We start from the raw sequence: 24094 nt of genomic DNA on the forward strand, positions 1-24094 counted from the left end.
CGATGGTGTCGGTGGATGTAAAAGCTTTAGTCTGTATGTGTGATAAAAGGGAATGCGGAGAGGAATGCAGCACTGGAGGAGCCATTCAGGCTTGTGAAGAGCTCAGATGCTAGCCTCTTGCACTGTCAGCATCTAACCCGTCTTCCTCGTGTTTAAGCCGAAGTGTTTCGCTCCAGCTAATTCTTTTCACCAGATCACTCATTTCGCTTACAACACGAGTTGTTTTCTGGGCTGAATTTGCAGGCAACAATTGCAGATTCTGAATCCCCCCCCCCCCCCCCCTCCCCCCCCCCCCCCCCCCCCCCCCCCCCCCCCCCCCCCCCCCCCCCCCCCCCCCCCCCCCCCCCCCCCCCCCCTCTCATTTTCAAAAGGTCTTTTCCGTGTTAGCTGCTGCTGCTGGGTTGTGCGTATAGCCCCAGTATGTGCTGGTTAAAAATAAAGGGAAAATGTACATAGCTACAGGATATTTCCATTTATTCAAAATGCAGAGTGATGTCCCTCAGCAGGTATACTACTCTATCTTCCACTAGTAGCACTCTGAGTAATGCACATGAAAATACCAATACATTAAATTCTGGAAAATAGTATTGTCCCTCAGTAGTTCCCCCGCCTAATAATCCCATTCTCTGATCTAGCCACGTCTGCCCTACACTACAAAGCAAAACATAGCGTCAGAGCAGATTTGAGCTTTTGACACTTTTTGGCACATTGGCTTTCGGCACAGTGTGGAAAAAGTCTTGTAGCCTATTATGTGTTTGGTAGGTCATGCTGTGTAATATAAAAATTAGTAATATACTCAATAACAAAATGCACCTTCCCTACTGGCACCCTTTCTTCACTTTCCACACTCTTGGCGTCTTTCTCCACTGTGGCAATTGGAAATCCATGGGATGTTGTGTAGTTATACCTTCCCTTAAGATGATATTTTTTCCTTTTGGATGAACAGTGTGTGTGTGGTGTGTGTGTGTGGTGTGTGTCTAAGCATAGGCTTTTTGGAATACCACAAACCTTTGTTTTGGATATAAATTTCTATGTGGAAATGAGTTGGGTATAAAAATTGTTTTACTTTTCACTGTGTGGTTTAAATTTTTTTTTTCCCCAATTGTTATTTTTATTACATAGATTGGGGGGATATTTACCAAGATTTATTTATTTTTTACCCTTAAAGGAAGTAAACCATCAAAGCCGCAGTGACAGAATATTGCGTTTTCAGTCTAGCATTATTTATTTTCAGGAGTTCCTGTGGAGAGAAGCAAAATATGTGAGGAAATGGATATTGATCTAAATTTTTGCATTTATTGTTGTTGAGAAATTAAACAACTAGTTAAAAAAAGATGCAAAAGCTTGCCAAGAGGTGTTGCATGCTTCAGAGGAGATGCATTTCTAATGATGCACTTCTAATTGATGCCTGCTGCCTACAGAGGCTGTGTAATGGCTCATATTTGATGCTTTATAGCCATACCAAGACCCAAAGCATACTTTTATGCTTTTAGGATTATTTTTATTCCGTTATGCACACATTATTCCAATAATTGTTTATTGGGCTCTCAGTGCTGCTATAACACAGATTAATTACCTGACAGCTCTGTGCGTGAACACACTTTGAGTCTTGATAGAGAACCGATGCTGCTCTTTGATGGACATTGTGTGGACACAGGTTGTGCACACACAGGTTACAGTTCAGTGGAATGAAAGCCCAAAGCACCACTAAAAAACATAAATGACTTCAAAGGAACTTTCCATTTAGTGCCAAAAAATATAGCCTGTTACTTTTTTTCTTCCACGTTTTCCTGCTTTTATGTGCTTTTCCTTGCAGCTAGTGGCTCACAGTAAGTTTTAGTCAAGTACCTACATTAAAATTGTAGCCTATTTTTGATGAGATCTGGCCCATGCTTAGTTTTAGGTTTGGATGCATTTATTAGAAGTCGCTCTGCCAAAAGCATCTGCAGAGTAAACGTAACTTTATGCAAATCAGATGCAGATGTTGCTGGACACGCTTGCATCTTACTGCCTAAGTCAATACCAAGCTGGATTGAATAATGCGCTGACACAGTTGTGTGCTTACTGAGCAGTAATTTGCAGGAAGCTTTGTAAGCATACCCCAAAAATATTATCCTTAACCTGTCGTTTATTAAGTCAATTTAAGCTTTGCATTATTCCCAACTGATCTATAAATGGATGAGAGAGTTTGCTATTACAATGTGGGTGTGTGTCTGCTGACAATTTCAACACAGTATACCCTAGAAGCGATTATCTTCACCATGACAACTGCACAGTCTGCACTGTGGGTTTGCCAAGGCATGCCAGGCCTCAACAATGTCCTAAAGTCTCGTAATGCATATCTAATTGGAGCAAAGCAAAGACTGAGCTTGCTAAATGCCATTCTGCACCACTGTTTTGGTGAGCGTAACAATGGCGAAATGGCGAGTGTAGTTACTGAGTACCACCACCACACTCCTATTAGTGTTCATTAATGTATTCTTTTCATTATCTTTCACCTTCACCTTAAAACAGGAAAGGATGTTCATGACAAAAAGGTACGTGATGAAGGTCAGTCTGCCCCCTCCCCTTTTAAATTGAAATCTGGGAGCGCTGGCTTTAATTGCCTGCCACTTTGACTCTAAAAATGTCTGCACTCCATCTTGGCAGTAATGCTGGCAGCTTAAGAGGTAGGGAGAAAAGAAAGGGAGTAAAGGCTAGGAGCCACCCAGAGCTTGCTAACTGTCGCCACGGACCCAGAGGGGAGAGAAGGAGGAGGTGAGAGGGGAGGGAAGACAAGGCTGACTGCTCTAACACTCTTACACATATCATCATATCTGTATGATCAGTGGGGTGGAGGAAAAGGGAGGGCAGGTTGAAACCCCGGAGCGGAACTGACGGCTACACCTGTCCTCTCTCCTCCTCTCTCCCTCGCCGTCTTGTTCTTTTACTGTCTCCCTCTCTCTCCCGTCTCCCCTCTCCAGGGTCCGCAGGGTTAAGATTGTTTATGTCTCTCTCCCCCCATGTTCTGTCTCTGTCTCTTAGTGCCCTTTGGTCCAGTATTCCTCCTGGTGTTTCTCTTTCTCCCTCTCTTTTCCCCACATGGGTCCCTCCATCCTCCATGACTCCCCCCTGCCTCCCTGCCGCAGAGATTCTCTCCTAATCCCTGGAAGTTTGGAACTAATGAACTAACTGCTGAGCCGCTGCCACGGAGCTTGGTCCCAAACTATACTGTACTTCACACTCGATTTCCTCTCCAGATGGCATAGTGGCGCGGCCGACACAACAGGGAGCACCTCTCACACACCAGCACGCGCCTGTAAATGCACACAAGAGCAGCAGAATACAAACATGCACACACGCGTATGTGTGTACATGTAGTCACATACGGACCTTCACACACAAATACACGCAGATAAACACATACACAGATTGTTACAGTTGGTGTCCCACTGTACATCAGTGTCCTGCATTCATTTCAGTATGTTACTGAACCAGGAACAGTTGTTGGGGCTTGAAACGAGGTAATTCACTGTTCATTTGAAAGTACAGGGCCAGTGTGAACAGTAAATGAATACAGAGGTGTGTTTACAACCATATACTGTACCTTTGATTCTGCTTTTTTAAAGGAAGCAGTTTGTGTGAAACAACTTGATGGTTCTTGTTAGATGTGAGTAGAGATTAATTTTAGAGATAATGAAACAATTTTTTTTATTATTAAATACCATTTATATTTCTAATAAGTCCACTTCCTCTTAAAAAAATATGCAAAAATACTAAATTACTATGAAATGATTGTTACTTTTTCTTGTATAATTTAAGTCATGTTTAATTTAAGGGAATAATACAGGTGCCATGCACCCCCACAGTCCACACTTTTAGCTTTACTTTGTGCTTTACTTAGTGACTTAGGAATGGATGTTTAACTGTACATGGCAGCATTTAATTCATAATATATACTGATCAGCCAGATCTTTGTCTTTTTTTGCAGTAATACTAATTTCTACTGGTCTTGGTGCTTCCAGGGAGAGCAGTTGAATGACACATTGTGGAGTGGATATCATCATTATGGCAGTATATTTCCTTTATCTCGTTGTCAGTCAATATAATGTATGAGCTATGGTCTATGCATGAACTGTGTCTGACACCGGAGACTTGCAACTTAACATAAATTATGCAGCCAACTGTCAACTGATACATGACCTCAGTTCACTGCTCACGGTGTTTTTTCAGAGGACACTCGGAGGCCTGCTCCCCGTTTAAGTGGATTCAAATGAATAAACTCTTGACAGAAAGTGCTCCTGGGGAATAATGTTAACCGGTAGAATTATGAATGCTATTTAGTGTGTATTATACAGCATGTGACTGCGTGTGCATTTCCCTGTATGTGTGCTTGTGCATGTGCTCTACACCTTAGGAGACCCCGGAGACTTGAGAGAAACTCCCAGTCAGCCTGCCAAAACTCACAACTGGGATGTAATGCACTCAGCCAGAAAGTAGACCCTGCCCTGATCACATGAGAAAGACCATCCAGTCCAAACCTGACTGACTGTTTAGAGAGTGTGTGTGTTTTAAGTGTCATTTGTCAGAAATCAGTTTTTGGGGGGAGTACCATAGGCAACCAAGTGGTCAGGGTGCACAGGGGAGTGATGACAGTGCAGTGATTAGCAGTGCAAACAAATATAAATGTATTTGTTGAAGTTGTAAGAATATTTTTTTGTATGTTTTTTTTTTTATTTTCAAAGTTTGAAAGAAGTTGTAGACTTCATGTATTTTAATATATTTTCAGCTTTTGAAACCCATTTGTGCTGCAGCTTTAGTGGATGGAGTGTGAGGACTGAAGCCGAGCAATGCACTGGAAAATGCTGAGGTGGAGAACAGAGAGGACTTCTCTGCCTCCCATTATCCTGTTACACTCTTGTGTTTTCACTGGCTTGCACCACTCTGTGCTACGTGGCTTGTGCAACCCACCCAGTGCTTAGAAAGTAACCCAGTATGAATAGTGTTGATGGAGAGGAGTACAAGGCGATGAAAACACTGAAGAATGGGAGGAGGAGAGGGATGGAGCACGAGAGTGCAAGATACTATAGCTCATATTTCACAAGAGATTTATTTCATTTTAACTTTGTGTTTAAGTAACGGTGGGCATTAAAGGGGGAAAGAACTTGGCTGGCTGCTTGAAAAGTTTTCAATTGTTTTTTGCTAAGTACTACCTAGTACTTTTAAAATAAAATACCGGTACACCAAACAGCAAAACTTGAAAAAGTTTGTTTCTCTAAATCATAATCATAAAAAGTGAAAATACTGATAATTTTCTTTTAAAGTGAAAATGTAAAACTGTAAAAAATGGCAATATAATTTCAATACATCAGGTTCTTTTTTTTTAACCACTGAAAAAAACAAACTAAACTAAATGCTCAAGCATTAGTTTATAAAAAAAAGTAAATTTCCACTGTCTAACAATACAGGCTCGCTGGTTAAAGCAGATTGTGATTTAGTATTTCTAAATTATAAATGTTTTTGTACATCTTAAATTAATATTGTTTTTTTTATGTATAGTTCTCCAATTCTTAAGCATTTTTTCATATTTGCTTTGTTTCGTGCATTTTGGAGCAGATACTAAAATGTAAGTGTAGATGAAAATCCATATTTTAAATGCTTGTGGAATCATGTAGTAAGAACATGAACATATTTTGTGACATTTTCAAAAACTGAAATTCTTTTCACAAGTGAATGCTTCACAGCCAACCGTAAAAAACCAAAAGTACACAAAGTTTTCATTTTGTCCATGTACAGTTATCTGTTTTCCCCCCCTTTGGGCAAGATTATTCAAAAATTGCAAAGCCAAATCTTATGAAACTTGGCAGACAGAATGAGCATGAGCAAAAGGAGACTGTATTAAAGTTGGTTGTGGATCCTGATTACTTTCCTTAAAACTGTGAGACAATGGCCTAGCTCTATTTTCAGAGTGCCCTTCTTGATGCTGATGTAATGCATAACAGAGGAGCAGAGTAATTTCTGCTGAACATCTTTTGGAAATGATATTCACTTCTAACTTATGTTAAGGAGGAGGTACTTAATTCTGCTAGTGTTTTAATTGCAGTTTAGATGCAGTCATGATGTGTCGTGGCAGTGGCAGATGTTTATATGCACTGAATTGAACTGCAGTTAAACAGCACATGAACTTGAGTGAACCTGTACATGAACAGCTTGCAGATAAATTAACATGTTTAATCATGATTGTGCTGACTCATAATAGCATGACACACTTGGTCACTAACTGTACTATGCAGCCTGGATGAGTGCCTACCTTAAAACAGAAACCTAAAATGACTGCGTTTAAGCCTGATTCATGGTTGAATCTCAGCAGGAAATTAATTATAGTTCTGTGTACAATGTTCAGAGCATCTATACAACACGCAGATTACACCAAAGTGGTGCATTGAATGTACCGTCCTCATTTTCTTACCTTATATCATTTTAACTGTCCATGTGTCCACTCCCGTTTCTTAATTTCTTATTCAGTTCATTGTTGTGGGAGGGCTGGTGCCTATCCCAGCTGCCACTGGACAAAAGGACCAAATGTTGGGTGCACCCTGGACAGGTCGCCACCTATCGCAGGGATAACACAGAGAGAGAGACAACCATTCATGCTCACATTCACATCTATGGTCAGTTTAGATCAAGGGAGACACTAATTAACCTAACCTGCGTGTCGCTGGACTGTGGGAGGAAACCAGAGTATCTGGAGAGAAAGAAGCCACACAAGCACAGGGAGAACATGCAAACTCCCACAAAGACCCTTGCTGGTCATTGGGTTCAAACCAGGAACTCTCTTGCTGTTAGGCGACAGTACTACCAACTAGACAACCGTGCCGCTCCATGTGTATCATTTGTTGTAACTGTCACTATAGCTACTAATAAATAAAATAAATTGCACAGAAGAAGAAATCTATGTTAAACACACTGAACTTTAAAAAAAACAAAAAAAAAACCACCAAAGTCGATGAGTACATCAAAAAAATAAAATAATGATAATAAGACTAAAAACAGCCTCACTGAAAAAAAATGAGATTTGACTACTTTTCTTGAGTTTGGACACTTTTGCCAAGCTGTCAATGCACTTTGGGAGAGACGTCCAGCAGGTGAGGCAGCAGTGCACTACACCACCTTGGTCCTATATAAGACAGTGGCTTCACAAAAAGAGTGCGGTTATCTACGTAAGTAAGTAAAGAAAACTTTACCTCTCAAGACAGGTGTCACGAAGTGTGTCACAACAGGACAGAGAATGATTAAACAAATGCCAAGCTAAAAAGATGAGTTTTTAAAAGACCTTTAAAACACATCAATGAGTCCGCTGCTCTAAGATGGGCAGGGAGAGAGTTCCAGAGACGGGGAGCCACTGAAGCAAAAGCTCTGTCTCCTTTCGTTTTCAGTCTTGTAGAATGTACAGCCAGTAGTCCCTGATCACATGAATGAAGGAGTTCACTGATATAAACTGGGGCTTGCCCATGTAGAGCTCTAAAAGTAAGGACTAAAATCTTGAACTGTATTCTAAATTTTCACAGGGAGCCAGTGTAACTGGATCAGAAGCGGGGTAATGTGAGAATATTTGGAAGATTTAGTCAGAAGCTTAGCAGCAGCATTCTGAACAGCCTGTAAGCGCACCAGGGAATGTTTGCTAAGACAGGTAAACAATGCATTACAATAGTCCAAATGTGAGGATATAAATGCATGAATAACCATCTCGAGTCAAGCATAAAAGCAGAATCAAAAGGGTACCCCAAGGTTCCTAATAGAAGGCTTACAAATTTAGCCGGAGTCCAAGGGCTACCATTAATAGAAACAGATCAGGATTCAGTTTGTCCTCATTGAGTTGGAGAAAATGTTGTCTAGCAGCTTTTAATGGATTTTAGACAGATTATTAGTACCTGCAACTTTGAGACATGTTCATGCCTGAAAGAATATACGCTGGATGTCATCCGCATATGAATTCCCTCAGCGTGGAGGGTAGAAGGAGGTTGGCCACTTTGGGGGAGTTTATGAGTGATTATAATAAATTTGAATCCAATACATTGTGTCAGGGATTCGTTAAATGTTCTGGAAGACTGGGGCTTACTGAGGCTTTTGGATGATACACCATAAATATGATAATAATCAGCTGATAAGCAGTAAAACATTCACTGGTGGGTGGATATAGAAAAGAAAAAAGCATCGCTCATGACACAAACTTGGAAATGCAGAGGATATTATATAAATATATATATGAAGGATTATGTTGTAGCATCTAAAAACAAAAATACCCTTTAGGTGTATCAACGTGTTTCCTTGAGCCACTCTTTACCCCTGAGATTCCTCTCCTGATCCTAAGTGACGCTTTGGTCCACCTTTAAACGGCCTCTGCACAGGATAAACCTCCAGACAGTGTTTCGTAGATGGAGAGGACACATGCCAATAGAAGTTCACACATACACACACATACAGCTCTTATATTATAGTGCACTGATCAAACTGTAGTGTTTATTTAAATTTTATTTGGTTGTTATTCGGATGTTGATCTTATACCGTGTTGCTCCATGTCCTCTGTCTCTGGCAAGATGGATAATTCTTCTAAACCGTAGAGACTGATCTGAATCTCTCAAAGAACTGCAGGAATTGCTGAGAGTTTTTGTCGGAAAAAGACACTCGTTCAGGAGGATGGTCTTTGAATGAGCTGGGTTCTTCTGTACTTGCAACAAACACTGAAGTTGTTGTGATCGCCATGAATTTGGCAGTCCCCCAACTCAACATGACAGCATTGCAGGAAATGCAGACTAAATCCATCTTGGATCTATGAAACTGAACTCCATTTGTGATTTCCTGAGGAGCTGCCAGCTCTTTTTACAAGTTTCTATCTTGTCTAAGCTTATCCTCTGTTGGCTTGGTCTATAGCATTGACCTGAGAACAGACAAAGGCAAAAAGAAAACTACCTGCTTAATATTGTATAGTCACCCTTGACCCCTCATCTTGTGGATGCTTGATTGGATTGGAGTGTGTTTTTATAATTTAAAAAAAGAAATGTTTGCTGAGGTATCAATAAAGGTATCAAATCAATATACCTTCTTTTTTTTGCCACCAGAGAAGCCTTTTCAGTCCTTGAAGCTATGCTGGGGTGAGATCTAGATTTTTAAAAGACCACAAATAGAAAGGATAAAACTCACCAATATGCAAAAACTGGCACTCTGAACTATGTTTAGAAGGAATTTTAATATTTTGTACAAAAGATGTACGTACTGTGGATTTCAGCTTGTAATGAACTATAACCAAAGATTTTTAATGAGCTCTTTTCATGGGTAATTAAAGTGTGTGATAACTAGCTGTTTTTCACCTCATGCTGTCAGCTTTGACCATCAATGACAAGCAGGTTTCATGATTTACAAATTTCTCCTCCTCTTTCCTGCTAGTTATGTCTTGTTGTCGGCACTGACAGTATAACAGATAACACAGTGCGCCTCCGACTGACAGAGTGAAGGCCTGAATCTCCTTCTGCTACGTCTCAGTTATCCGCGTAGCCTGAATTAGTCAGTCATCTCACTCCCACTTTATAGAGTGCAGCATGTCACTTGTCAAAACGCATCCACGATAACTTGCGAGCCTGCGAACACACACACACGCGCGCACACACACACACACAATCTGGCACACGCTTACTAACAAAGGCAGATGAACAAGTGCATACAGTTGCACTTGAGGCTGGCAGCCTTCACCTGCGAGAGTCTACAGCTCATTTTAAATGGCATCACGAGTTACACAGCAGGGTGCAAAACACCCGATCTTAAAAGGTATTTAAAAAAAAAAAAAAAAAAAGAGGGAAAAACAACTACATGCATTGTGACTCATGATCTTGCACTCTTCTTACATGAAACCCTATATCCACTTTCAGGCTAAAGATACAGCACTCTGCTGTTTGAAGGCACTGTGTAAATGATAAAAGTGGGATGTACATACAAGCTGTGTTTGTGAATGCAGACGCACAGCTGTAAGCAGTTTTTCTTTTCTTTTTTTTTTTTAGAATGACACTAGCTTTTTAATGATGTAAATTATCCTAATTTATGCCATTTTTATTTTTTGCTGCTTGTCATAATGATATTGTATAACAATGTTATCAGAAATAAAAATTCTAGCCCGATTTATGTCCTTTTTTAAACAGATTTCATGTCACACATTCTCATTATATATCCACCGTAATTATGCCTCTACTGAGAAATAATTCAAATTGAAGGGACAAGCTGTGTGTGCATGTATACATCTATAGACTGTCCAGAGGCGGTGTTTGACATTGCTTGTTTCAAGCAGCATGGCAGAAGGGCTGGACATTTGTGATCTGATGCTGGAGAGGAACTTGGTCCTGCTGTGGGCTGTACATACACCGGTCTGGATGCTGTAGTCTGATGTGGTGTCTACAAGGCAGTAACCATGCTGTGTCACATATATATAGCACTCTGTAGGATTCTGAGTGTCAAGGCTCAGGCTGTGTGTTAAGAAGCTGCCCTCGCTCTCCTGGAAGGTCAGCCTCTCTGCACTTGAAAAGCTTCTCATGTGCATCTTTGCGTTCAGCGGCCCTGCCTGCCTGGGTGACTGCTTGCAAGCTTGCCTGCCTGTGCGTCAGCCTCTAATGATGAGGATGATGGAGGGAATCAAAGACGAGATGGCGCTGACGTTGGGGCGAGCGCTCTGTAGGACACCAGGTGATTGGGGAGGGAGCTTTGAAGCAACTTGTTGGATGGCTGTCCATTAATGTAAAATATCTTCTTTTCAAAGGGCTTTATTCAAGCTCAGAGTAGCGGCGCACATAGGGGTCAAGGTGTCTGGCAGAATAATCTCTCTCACTTTAGGCAGAAAAGAAGATAAAAGAAAGGATAGTGAATAGTGACCTGGGGCCTCATTTATAAAAATGTTGGAACTTAGTTATAAGATCATTCTGGATAGTGTGCTTGCAATCGATTCATAAGAGATGCTGAGCATTAAATAAAGGTGCTTCATTTCATTTTCTTTTTAACATCTGTGAGCTATACATCACAAATCAACTGAAACTGGGGCAGCACTGCTGCCTCACAGCAAGAAGGTCTTGGGTTTGAATCCACCATCCGCCCGGATCCTTATTGTGTGGAGTTTGCATGCTCTCCCCGTGTCTGCGTGGGTTCTCAACAGGTACTCCGAGACATGCAGGTAGTGGGGTTAGGTTAATTGGTGATTCTAAGTTGCCCACAGGTGTGGATGTGAGTGTGAATGGTTGTCTGTCTGTCTGCGTTAGCCCTGCGACACATTGGCGAGCTGTGTCTCACCCTGTGGCAGCTGTAATAGGTGCCTGAGTGCCTCTACCAAACCAGCAGAATAATAATTTCTTCAGGTTTAAATTTTGCTTATAACAATATCATTTCTTTTTTTTTAGAAATCACAGCTTATACATTGTTTCTGCTTTAATCATTCTTAAGATGAAAATTGTAACGGTTTTATAAATGAGATCCTAGCCCATCTCCTTGGTGATTTCAGCTGTTGTGGCTTCAGAAAACAGAAGAAAAGAACTGGAGTCTGCCCTTTCCATGAGTGATTTCTGGTTACATAAAAAGAATTTTATATGTGCAGGCTGCCGGTATATCAGGTTGAGTTTCGAGAAGGATGCTGGCGTTTTCCTGTCTCTGATCTGAGAACGTTATAACCACGCTTTTTTGATCGTTTCTGGATATCTATTTATTTAATTTGGTCAGGGATCAATGTGACTCCTGGCACATAAAACAGCCAGCAGTTCTCACAGATCAATTTTCTTCAGTCACCGTGAACTGCGCAGGGACAGACAGAATTTTACCCACCAAGTAGCAGGTTTATGAATAGTGAGTTATGGCTGCGTAAATCGCCTCCATCCGTTTCAAGTTACCGTGATAGAGTAGCAGGTCTTTCTTGGCTTATGAGAGCGGCAGTAAGAAAGAAGGAGAGAGCAAAATTTGAGTAAGAGTCAAAGATCACAGTGCTCTCATCATATGGTGTGACAATCCTTCTTGTCTCTCTCAGTGAGGCAAAGGGGAGACAAAGATGACACAAAGCAGCTCAGCCTGCTCATGAACCCTATTAAATCCAAGCAAATCTTTGATATGTACTCTGATACTGTATTTTATTGATGCAGGCAGGGTGTTTGCCATATCAAATACAGTTCTGCATTCCAGGAGATCAGAGCTAGGACTGTTTAGTCCTGTGACCCTTGAGAGGTTCCCCCTAAGCTCATACAACTGAACCAAGGTTGACTTTTTACAAGAGCTTTTGATATATGGGCTCTCCATCTTACGTCTGTCTATATGTTCCCTTTTATGCACACACTTCAGTCATCAGTCTACTGATTATCACCCTGTTAAACTATGCTACTCTGATGCCCTGCTTAGTGCAGGGTGTTCCATCGCGTGGCATCATGCTGCGTGTGCCGCCATTTTTCGGTTCAGTATTTGAATTGCTTGCATTACATTTCATGAATTCACATCTCGGAACATTTTTGTGGTTCACCCAACAATTGGCATCAGGTTGAGTGGATGTTTCTGAACTTTTTTTTGTTTTTTTTTTTGTTTTTTTTTAGTAATTTTTGAATCAGGAGAAAAATCCCAATATGAGAATTCCCAACACACACACACACACACCACACACACACACACACACACACACACACACACACACACACACACACACACAAGCACTCAAAGGCTCCAGCCTCTGATCTGAGCTGACAACTCCTAAGCCACCGTTTCCTCATGCTGCTTAACTCAGACCACATTTCTCCCACTGAGCCTCTCTCCTCTCCCTAGTCGGGCTTCTCTCCCCATTCCATCCATCTTTCTCTCCAATCCTGTAGCCAGCATCTGGTTTGAATATAGCAGTGTGTGCTACTGTGTTACCAATAGAAGTAGGGAGTGTAGGCTTCTCTTTGATTTTTCCATCCTCCTCATCTCTCTTCCTGCTCAGCTTCTGCAATGCCTGCGCTGAGAGAACAAAGCTGAGTGTGCAGCTTCTGTTCTGACACACTGGATACAGATGCACTACAGAGAAGAGAGTGCAAATGGATGTTATTTTGGTTTTGCGTTTTAATGCATTGATGTTTCATTTTGATGCTATTAATTTCAGATTTGTGTGCTTTGTCAGTCACACACTTGGAATCACACAGTTTGTGTTCATAGTGCAAGGTTTAGTGTCATGCTCTTCCCGGTGTCCAAATTCATTTATTTCCTTGATGGTAATTAGTCTTTTATTGCACTTTAGTACAAAACTTTTAATAATTTTTGCCAAATAGAAATGATCTGCATCTGTGCCTTTTTGGTACATGTTGAACTGAGGACAATTATTTCAACTCCCCAGCAGTTTTCAGCTGCATAGACTAGTTTTTGTCCTCTAGTATCCTGTAACTGTACATGCTTTCAACATGCAGAGTTTGTAAACAGTTTTTGAATGAGTCCCTGCTTTAATTGTTTATTTTAAATATTATATGCTGCACATTAAAATAATCATGGTCTCTTTCTTTGTTTCTTGCTTCTGTTTTGTAGACAGAAGCCAGAGAGACCATTCCCCGGATGTTAGCGGAACTGGACCTGGGCCGGACAGAGAAGTGTGTGAGAGTGAACTCAGTGTCTAGTGGCTTGGCTGAGGGTGACCTGCAGGTGATTTTGCAGGCCAAGGTCCTCCCTCCTGCCATCATGTTGCCCAAAGTGGAGGACACGCAGGAGGTGCAGTGGGTGAGCTACAAATCATGGTCCATCTTCAAACATCTTTCAAAAATCAAATTAGCCTCAAAGTAGTAAGCTGAGTTTTTTTTTCAGAATCTTATGTAAAAAATAAATAAATAAACAACAAAAACAACAAAATAACTAAGCTTAAAATTCCCATTGCACTTCTTTCTTTGAACTCTGACAGTCTTTTTAAAGGCGCTGGTGCTCTTACACAAACTCATGAAGTAAGAAGAAACCTCGGGAATCTTCAAAGCAGTCATAACAAACTTTCCCGTTTCCAAGTAAAAGAGGGAATCGATCCCTGTCAGGGACAGACGGAGTGTTTTTCTTGGCTGCTGCTCAAGAAACAGATGACATTTCTTCGGTTTAACTTCAGAAGCCCGATAACTTTCTGTAACAGCGCAATGGTGCCTTCTGCCTCTGGTGAACTCACGGAGGACTGCTGTGAACAGTGTCCTGTTGTGTCTAAGAACTGATTTAATCAAATGTAATACCCCATAGCCAGACCAGAATGCCTCAGATTCATGGCTTTCTCTTATTCTTACACACCTTTTAAATGTAGCATGTTGCAAATTTTTACATGTGCAAACTTAAAAATAAAGGTTATCTAGGCAGTTGTTGGGGTTAGGAAGCTCTCATACACTGATGACAGGTATTAAAAAAACATTTATTCTCTTTCAAAGCTCACAGAAAAATGTTATAATTATAATTCTCTGCTATATTATTTGCAGTCCTTGTTTTTATAGATTTTAATTTATTCACGCTAAGTGGACTGATGCAGTTGTTAATAGATGGTTTCCTGGTCTCTGCTTTATAGAGAGCAGAGGTATGGCCAAGACCAGAAAACAGATGTACAGATGTCAAGCCCTTAAAAGTCAGCAGACATTGACATCATTAATGCAGACCTGTATGATCAGCTCCAGTCACATGCCGGGGAAACACGATTAGTACCAGGCTCGCTCCTTCGTGTTTGCGGCTGCATTATAAACTAAAGAAAAAAAAAACATGCTGCTTGAACTATGTGAGTGTTTTTCTTTTCATCACTTTGCACTTTGCTTGCTTATGAAATTGTTCAGTGTAAAGTGGGTGATATACCTTTTAAAATAACATTTTCACTACTGTATCCAACCACATGCATTCAGAGTAGTTTTTGTTGAAACAAAAGCGGGACCCGTTGAGCTGTGTTTCAAGGAGAGGTAATCGGTAGTGAGAGGTGTGTGTCTAGTGTCTCTTTTTTTTTGGCCTCAGTGTTATTACAAACATGCATGCACGCACACATACGTTTATGCTCATGGTCTGAGGGAAGGAGCAGGAAGTTTTTAACTAGTGGCTTTAATTAGAACGTGTCTATTTCCTGCTGCCCTTTCTTTCTTGCAAGTATAATTGCTGACAGGTGTTCACTAATTCTCTCCCCAGCTCCTTTCTCCCTTGGCTACTTTTCTTCACTCACGAAACTCATTTTTTTTTTTTTTTTTGTTCTTTACTTTTTTAAACCACTCAGCTGGCGTTTTGAACGCTTTCAGTGTGGATAATTGCCTGTTGATGTTGTGTTTTTTTTTGTTTTTTTTAATGCAAAAAACTTATTTGTACATTGTACATTGAATTAAGTCAGCCCTTTGTATTTGGTGCTGTTCCCCTTGAGAGTTCAGTCTGTAGGTGCCCTGTCGGTTTTTGCGTTTGATTTATTTGTCAGTGTGATTTTTGCATCAGTGGGTGCATGTGTACTCTTAGACAAAGTCAACTTGGTGGCACTCTATGGGACCCCTCGCCGAATCTTCATCCCTCCCAACTTTTTCAGTGTCCCTCCGCTTTGTACTTCTCTGTGCGTCTGTGTGTGCGTTCATGTTTCCTGTGTTGTAAACAAGTGTCTGATTTTCTCCACTCTTGTAAGGCAGCGCAGTAAATCCCTCACTTGTTTATTTTTCTCCCTTTTTATTGATATCAGCTCAGGAACCTCCAGACTGATTTGTCGCTAAAAGATGGACTTGCTTGTTTCTCTTTGTGTGTAAATCTTTTCCTCTGTCTTTCTCCTCTCCTTTGGCCCTTGTGTGACTGACAGGCCTTATTGGGCTATAACAGGCGTAACTCCCTCCTTTGTTTGAATACAATTCTCACAAAGATTTTGGAGCCGTGTGCATTCTTTGCCCACCACACTATTTGGTGTGCACTGGGACCAAAAAGAATCGCACCCTGTCCCGCTCCTCCTCCTCTACTCCTCCTCCTGTCCCCTCCCCTCATCCCTTTCTCCACTTCCCCTCTGTGAAATGAACACTTCAGCTGGCCGGAAACATTTAATCTGGCCCCCTTTTGAAGAAAATTAATTGAAACTTGTCCCACTATAGCCTCCTTTCTCTAGCTCTATCTCCCCCTCCTTCTCTTTTCATGATTGGGTGGCAAAATTGTCAGAGGCCTTGTTTGTAGCATGGCTTTGAATGGAGAAAAGAGGTGTTATTTCTTCTTTTAACATTTTCTTTTTCTTTTTTTTGGAATAACATTTTAAAAAGGTCCTAGTTTTGAGAGCCACTGACAGCTAATGGTTGCCATACCCATCCGAATAGCAGTGAAAAAGGACTGTAGTACCTCTTATGCACTGCAAATCAGACCCTCGAAGTGTATAATAGCTGGAGAGGAGAATACAGCAGAAGGACAGAAACATGTAATCAGAAAGGCTTGAAGGCTTTTCAGCCAGTGGTGGCTGCGTGGAGCTGTCATTTGTTTCCCTTTGGTGGAAACCAAACCGTCCACTCAGCTTCGCCGCAGCCTTGTTAGGGTTTGCGTGGCACAGCGTTTTGGTGGTAATCTCCGTGTGTAATATCAGATAGGTTTCCCCACAACAGGCCATATCTATCTAGTTTCCTCTGTCACAGAAATAGGTTTATCTACACCCTCTTTTCACACTCCCTCTCGGACCCCCGCACCCCTTCCTGTGTTTGTGAAGGGGGGGGGGGGGGGGGCATATTATGCTAAGCCCCCAGCGTTAGTTTTTATGTTGCCATAGCAACCTTGCTCCCACAGGGTTGTGACCTCAGATGATTACAGTACAAAGCCTATTGGGTCTTGAAAACCTCTTTGAAGATGAAAAGACTTTGATGGTTTGTATTTATGCAAATCTCTCAGATATGATTTATCCAACTGAGATTGAATGGAGAGATGATTAAAATTGCCCCTATTTTTGAAATCCTTCAATGGAGGCCCACTCTTTCAGTTTTGAGAACAAGAGTGGTGAGTGTGAGCACGGGGGTTATTTTGCTCTTCGTTTAGAAAAATAGTAGCGCTGTACCTGAGGTTATTTATAACCGTCTTTTTTCCTGGTGTGTCAAAGAGGGAGAAAAAGGCGTGGGGGGGGGGGTTGGGGTGGGGGGACACACGGAGGTAGACATTCTACTCTGAGCTTTTTGCACTCTCTTTTTTTCTTTTTTTTTTTTTTTTTTTTTGTCTGGCTTTGAAAGGAAATATCTGACGGAGGGGGCTTTTGTGTGTTTCCAGATGATAGATTTAGGAATTTGGGCTACCCCACTGGCAGTCCAGGGCTAGCTGTGAACTGGTCTGTTGGAAAAAATTGGAATGCTTTGGTCTTCAAAGAATTAAACTTGGTTTTAAAGCCCTACTTAGGTGAGCTTGCATATTAGCAGGAGTCGTGCGGGATAAGGCCTCACAGAGTGGTCACATCACACTCTGATTGTTGCTCCAGTCTCCCTGTTCCCTGCCACGGAGGAGGGGACGCAAAACAGAATAATGTTGCAGTAAAACACACTCAAAGACATCCCAAATCTTGTTTCTTCTCCCCTTTTCGTTATTTTGTTTCTTCTGTGGTTTTGCTGTGTGTGTGTGTGGCGTGTTTGTCGTGCGTGCATGTGCACATTTACATGTGTGCACACAGTCTCAGGGGAGCACATTCTGTAGTTGTGCAGAGCCTCAGAAAGAAGGTAGAGCAGAAGACTTCAGACGAAGGGGGAAACCCTGGTGATAATGTAAAATATTTCATTTCACTTGCTTTTGTTGCTACTCTCCTGTGCTTGCTCTCTGTGCTATTTGAACCCTCATAGATGTGTCTCTGAATAAGGACTGAAATGGGAACAGCGCAAGTATAAAGGTGTCAAGATTTATATCAAAAGTGAGTTTTTGCACATTAGATTTTTTTTTTCTCGTCTCTGTCTTACCCCCACGGTGACTTTTGAAAGATGTGTCAAATCATTTATGATTGTTACGGCTGAATTTTTTTTTCTTCAAGTTTTTAAAATCACTCTGACACAATCACTCTGTATCTCAGATTTCTCTTTCTGATGAGTTTCTCATTCTCTTTACTAACAATGCATCGATAAGTCCGGTCAGGGTGGCGGCAGAGCAGAAATCGAACAGAATGCCGTCCATTAGAACACATTGTAACAGGTTAAGTTCATATATATTAAATTTATAGTGCAAATCCTAGAACACATTGAATGCTCCAACCAAGCACAAATATCCTGTGTATTATCTTGCACAAAGCAGAGAGAGCAAATTAATTTATTGCGATTGTTTTAGGGGTTTATTGCATCCGCTTTCACACAAACAGTGGGTTTTGTTAATGAGTGCATGAGATGGTCCCTGTGTGCTTAGTTGTTGACAGGTTCAGCACCACTTGAAAGGATGGCCACTGACAGAACCCGTTCCCTCATCACCTTTGTGGAAACCGCTGTGGCCTGCTCAATTTTAAGGTAAATTACAAACAAACCTCCCTCCCGAAAAAAAGAAAAAAACCAGCCAAAACTGCACGCGTAAGACATTTTTCTGTTTGTCCATTGTTCACTTTAGATTAAAGACTGCATCAGTGAGCAGAGAACTCCACATGTCCAAAATAAAAGGGATTCAAAGCTTCAGACTGTCTCTCAAAATGAGCCTTTTGAGCCTTTTTTTTCCCCTCCTCTTCGTCTGCGTGTGTGTCCCTCTCTCTGTCCTCTTCAGACACGCTGACATTTTTTAATTAGAACCATTTTAATATCGTCACAGTGCAAAAGTTCTTAATGATATTTCCGATAGCATCAAGTGTTTTTTTTGTATGGTACAGCACGACCTTCAGCTACTGAGAAAAGAGGGCATAGTTGGGGCATTTGGGGAGAAACCAGCTGTCATTCCTTCTTCTGATTTGTGTTTTTTGTTTCTTCAGTCTAATTCTGTGACTGTGGTCGGGAGTATGCGTATGTGTGTTTGTTGGCAGGGGGTGCCTCTGTGTTCTGTCTTGAGAACACCCTGTATTTTTTTTTGTCCAGACTAAACCACCCCGGGTTACAAGCATGGAAAAAAAAAAAAAACTCACTGTGGCACAGCTAGTGGTGAAATTAATTTGGAGGCCAACAAAAGCACGAAACACATTCTTATTGTTTCATAGCCTTCGCCACAGATGACCACATTCAAGAGGGTTCCTTTCTTTTTAAACTTTTACTTTCCCCTACAATAATTGGAGCCATTAGTCTTTGGTTTTATTGTTTTTGTTTGATTTTTTTTTTTTTTTTTTTAAGGAAAGCAATGAAAAATGGGGAAAGAATTCTGTCTGTTTGTTTGCTTAGTAAAAGAAATCAGCTCCATCATGCATCAGTAATTCATGTTCTCTTAACACAAACTAATTACCAAAGAGAATGATCTGTTACATGAAAACATAACATCTGAATCAGGAATGGCAGCTTAAAGGTTACTTCACAGGCTTAAAAAACTTTACTGCTTCAGTCTCAGCTACCATAGTGCACAGTAGCAGCAAGGCTCAACTTTTTCTGAGTCCTGAGCCAGCTGACTGTTCACATGACTCCAAGGTGGCACCTTAATGGGCTGGTGCATTAATATGAGTCCTTGTGGAAAGAAAGCTTCAAGTGAAATTGGGACAGACGAATAATATGTGTTCATTAACATATTAAATCCTTGTGAAAGAATAATTAGGATAGTTTTGTGATGGTGCTGGTTTGATTAGGAATGTGAAATTTGTTACAGTATGTCCAACATGCGTTTGTGTGTGTTTTACTTCTTCTGTCCATGTGAATCGTGCTGATATTTCTTCTTTCCAGGCGGTGTGTGAGGAAATTCGTTCGCTTGGTCCCAAGGTTGGTCTGCACCATGATGGTGTGGTGTTTGGCTCCGATGACTTCTGTGCCAGCATAGGTAACTCTCTCACATTCTGCATAGATCTTCCACTCTTTGCTGACCACCAATTCTCTCCTCCTCCTCCTGGATTTGTAGCAGAGGAGACCAATAGTGTAAAAAAAAATGCATAAGCTTAATTGCCAGTCTGTAAATAAAATGCACGTCTTACAGCTCACATTTTCTCAGTTTTTGAACAAACAATTGCAGAACTGCAGGATAAGCATTAATTTGTTTCCCTTTTCATTAAATTAAGGGATGATTTGTGGACGGGGGATACTTAAGTGATTTTACAAATTGAAGTGCCCCGATGGGCAAAAATAATAAATGTGCTGGAACCGTAAACACATTTTCTCTGTATTAGGTCACACAAGTAAAAAAAAAGGAGGTTTGTCTAAATGATTAATCTTTTAGTTTTTGTTCCTTGTCATTAAGCAATGAGTAGGTTTGTTTTAAAGGACAGAATGAATGGGTATTGAAGCACACAGACCAGTGGTTAAAAGTCCCGATCGACTGTTTGACAGCAAGAATCAGAAAATCAGTCTCCCATCCATAAAAAGATGTGTCACTATATTTTATGTAATACCTGCTGTTCTTCACCCATCACCATTTCACCTCACCTACACCTATTTACAGATCAACATCTTTGAGATCTTGTCTGACAAGCTGTGCATGCATCCTTGTACTGCTTCTTAAGGTGCCACACGGACTAAGGAGGCCAGAGAGCTTCTTTATGCAAGGCAGAAGGTGGTTGTGACTGCCAAAGCCTTTGGGCTGCAGGCTATTGACCTGGTCTACATCGACTACAAAGATGTGGAGGGTTTGAGGCAGCAGGCCAGAGAAGGAGCTCTCATGGCTTCACAGGTAAAGTTCCTTGTTTCTTTATCTCAAATCTGCCCTCATGTCTTTAAGTCCTGACCTGAGATGTGACCTCATGTTTCTGCATCTGTTTTCATCTGTTGCTCTTAATTTCTCTGCTATATATTCCCCTCTCCTGAACGTGGCACGGCAACAGGCATCCCCTACTTCCTGTTGCAAGCAGCATCCAGGCAGTTCGACTTTCACTCCCAATGCTCTCGGTTACATGTTTTGTTTTGGTTTATTTCTCCCATTTCTCCTTCTAAATGAGAATAGGAAATGAAGTAGCTGATAAATGTTTTTAAATGTTGCTCGAAACGCTGTGGGAGGTGGCAGAGCATCTTTTCGCTTTTCATTTGTTATTTATATACTTGTATAGCACACTGTAATGAAGATCTCACATTTCTTTTGTGCCCGCTATGAATGGGTCTGTGTGCACTTGAGTATGTGTAATTAAAAGGAGTTATTAAGGATGTGTGATAGCTCTTTGTGTGTCTCTAGGCAGGTCATGCTTTGTGTATGTGTGTGTGTGTGTGTGTGTCTTTGTGTGCTTGTGTGTGCAGCCCTGCAGACGGCTTGCAGCAGACCACAGAAGGCAGGACAACCTGTTCCCAAGTGCGTTTTGCAGTCATTCTTCCTGTGATGCTGCAAGTAAATTCTTTCTGGTATTTTTGTCCCTTTTAAAGATCAAAAAACAAAACAAAAAAAACATATATACAGTTTTCTTTGTTTCCCTCTGTGGTGTATATCCACATAAACTAGGGGAAACCTGGGACTGAATTTCATGATCACGTTTTGGTCACTGTTCTGCGACTGTTAGTTTTTTTCTTTCCCTGGTCTCAGATCATTTTAACAGAACAGCATCAGACATTAGTCACCACTCACACTGGAAAGAAATGGAGAAAAATAAGCGCTGGCACAAAAATTGTGAATCCCTGTGTGCGTGCCCGACACACATATTGCCTTGCACTTCAAATCGTCAGATCAGTTTGTAGGTTGAGCTGCTTGTTGTCTCATACAGAAACTCTTCCAGGTGACCTCATTTGCCACCTCTATTCCCTGTTGCAGCAGGTTTGTGTTCATGGTTGTGTGTGTGTTTATGTCAGAATTACTCCACTATAGCCATGTACTTTTTTTTTAAGGGTTTTATTTCTCATTTGTCTTTTTTTTTTTTTTTCTTCACTATTCTACAGCTGCAGTTTTACTCGGAGTGCATATTATGTTTAGCACAAGGGTTCCTCAAATTAATGCCATCATTAGAAGTGTAATATCCTGTTTGTGTGTCGCTGTTTGACTCAGAATGTTTTGCGACTTATCTTTCTAAGCAAACACAAAATCAAAAGAAATCTGGAAGTGTGGTTTACGTGAAGCAAATGGTTTAAAAACTAATTAACAGAAGCAGTCATTTGATGAAATAAATGTTTCTGATTTGATGTGGAGCAGAACCATTTAAAGCAGTGGATTAGTGGCTTTCCAGCCATGGGCACTCTGTATAATCTTAGTTAGTAGCTATTACTGGCCCGAGTGTGCTTAAGCAATAGTGTGGTGCGGCCAAAAGCTTCTACCTGTGCAGTAATTGACCTTGGCACTAACTAAGCCACATACAGCACCCATTAGCACTGAGCACGGAACACACTGGTCAAACCTGAAGGCCCGGTGCTCTTTACTGGTTAACAGAAATGAAGGCAAACTCCTATGCAAATACATGTTAGGGAGGAATATCATTCATTGAGGACTTTATTAGTTCAGCATCTTTGCTTTCTAAGTGCTTTGTTTAATGTGCTATGAATCATGTTCCTGTTAAGACTCAATGATCCCTGTGAAAATGTTTGCCGCTCGGAAACAGAGAACCGTTCCACAAAATTCTCTGCTCTTAGGGACCACATTGCACTTCCATCTCTGGGACCCTGCCCATCATTCGCTTGAGAGCACTTTGCTAAATAGCAATCCTCCAATGAGATGCCAGCACCACATGGCAGGCCAGGATTGGCTGGAGGGCATGATTGATGTATTTTAGGAGAACCAATGGGTTGTAACTGGGGGCACCTGAGTCACCCTGTCTGCTTCTTCGCTCTGTCATTCTCCCCTTGTCCTAAACAACCACACGCACCCTCACACTGACACAAATAGACACCCTCTTATGGTATTATAAATCTGCCAGTTTTCTGTGTGGAGACATGCCCCCGTCTTTTGCCCAGAAGTAAAACAGGTGGCAGAGGAGGGCATACATACACGCACACGCTCGTCTTCCCTCACATATGATAGAAGGCAACATACACACGTTATTCCACTGAATAATACTCGGATAATATTTGCTTTATACTTTTTTTTTAATATTTAAAATGCATCAGAGTAAGTGTGCCAGTGGCATATACACAAACACATACACACATGTACAAGACTGCACGCATACAAGTACGCACTTATACACAACTCCAGAGTGGCCTGGGGAGTCCTTGGGCTGTTTGCTCAACAGAAAATGTGCTGTCACAGTCTCCGCTTCACACATGAAACCCACATCAGCAGCCAGTGGCAGTTCACAAACACACACAGGATGGGTTTTTGAACACATTATGTCACATGCACGCTTTCCTGAAAGGTGTCTATTTATTACAAATGGCACTTTATGAATTATGAATGCTCATAAGTAATTGTTCAAGCCTTTAACGACAGTGTGTGGATTGTGGGACCGCTGTGCGTTTTTCTAGGGTTAACCAGGGTGAGTGGAGCTGGATGAAGAGAGAGAGGGTTTCTCTCCTCCTCTCCCCTCCTTGCCTTTCCTCCTCTCTCCTGGCTGAATTTTTTTTTTTTTTTTTTTTTTTGCCCGTGCAGCCCGCCCGCTCAGCCACCTTGAAGGATTTGTTGTTGGCGACAGTGCTAAGCCCTAAAGTGTCGAGTTCCTGCTGGCTGCCTCTGAGCTGCCGTTCTCACCAGACGTTTCATAACCTTAACTTATCACTACAAGTTTGATCTGCAAATGTACATGGGATTATGTCTGCGGCGTTCACCCACATTTAACTGAGAGGAAGTGGGAGCAGGAAGGTGGGGGGATTGTGGCAGATGGAGCCAGAAACTCCATGTTGGGATTCTGTTTAAGATCAGTGTCATTGTGCAGCCAGAGTTACTGAGCATATGGGAGAAAAAAATTATTTATTATTTCAGGCATAAAAAAAAAAATGTGGATTTTTAACTGTTTAAATATGGTTATAAAAGTAACACTTCATACACTTGCATTGTCTTATTTTGCCTTGTTTTCTTGTCCATTTCCAATGATTTACTTGCCTGTGCGTGTCCACCAAAGCTTTCGTCAGTGCGTTCTTCTCCGTGGCTTCTGTAACATAATGAAGTGCAACTAAGCATTTAGTGACATTTCTACTGAACAGCAGGACTGCAAGCGGAGAGAAGACAC

At 41.3% G+C, this 24094-nt stretch overlaps 1 protein-coding gene across 1 annotated transcript in view; it reads left to right on the plus strand.

Moving 5' to 3' along the window:
* Positions 1 to 24094, plus strand: part of clybl (citrate lyase beta like) — a 66284-nt gene that overhangs the window by 38568 nt on the left and 3622 nt on the right. The window contains 7 exon segments of the mRNA XM_030758347.1: positions 13540 to 13728; positions 14504 to 14524; positions 18335 to 18368; positions 18371 to 18394; positions 18397 to 18416; positions 19755 to 19848; positions 20525 to 20683. Of these exon segments, the coding sequence (XP_030614207.1) occupies positions 13540 to 13728; positions 14504 to 14524; positions 18335 to 18368; positions 18371 to 18394; positions 18397 to 18416; positions 19755 to 19848; positions 20525 to 20683 (541 nt within the window).

The sequence above is a fragment of the Archocentrus centrarchus genome, chromosome 21 (genome assembly GCF_007364275.1).
Source record: "Archocentrus centrarchus isolate MPI-CPG fArcCen1 chromosome 21, fArcCen1, whole genome shotgun sequence".
NCBI lineage: Eukaryota > Metazoa > Chordata > Actinopteri > Cichliformes > Cichlidae > Archocentrus > Archocentrus centrarchus.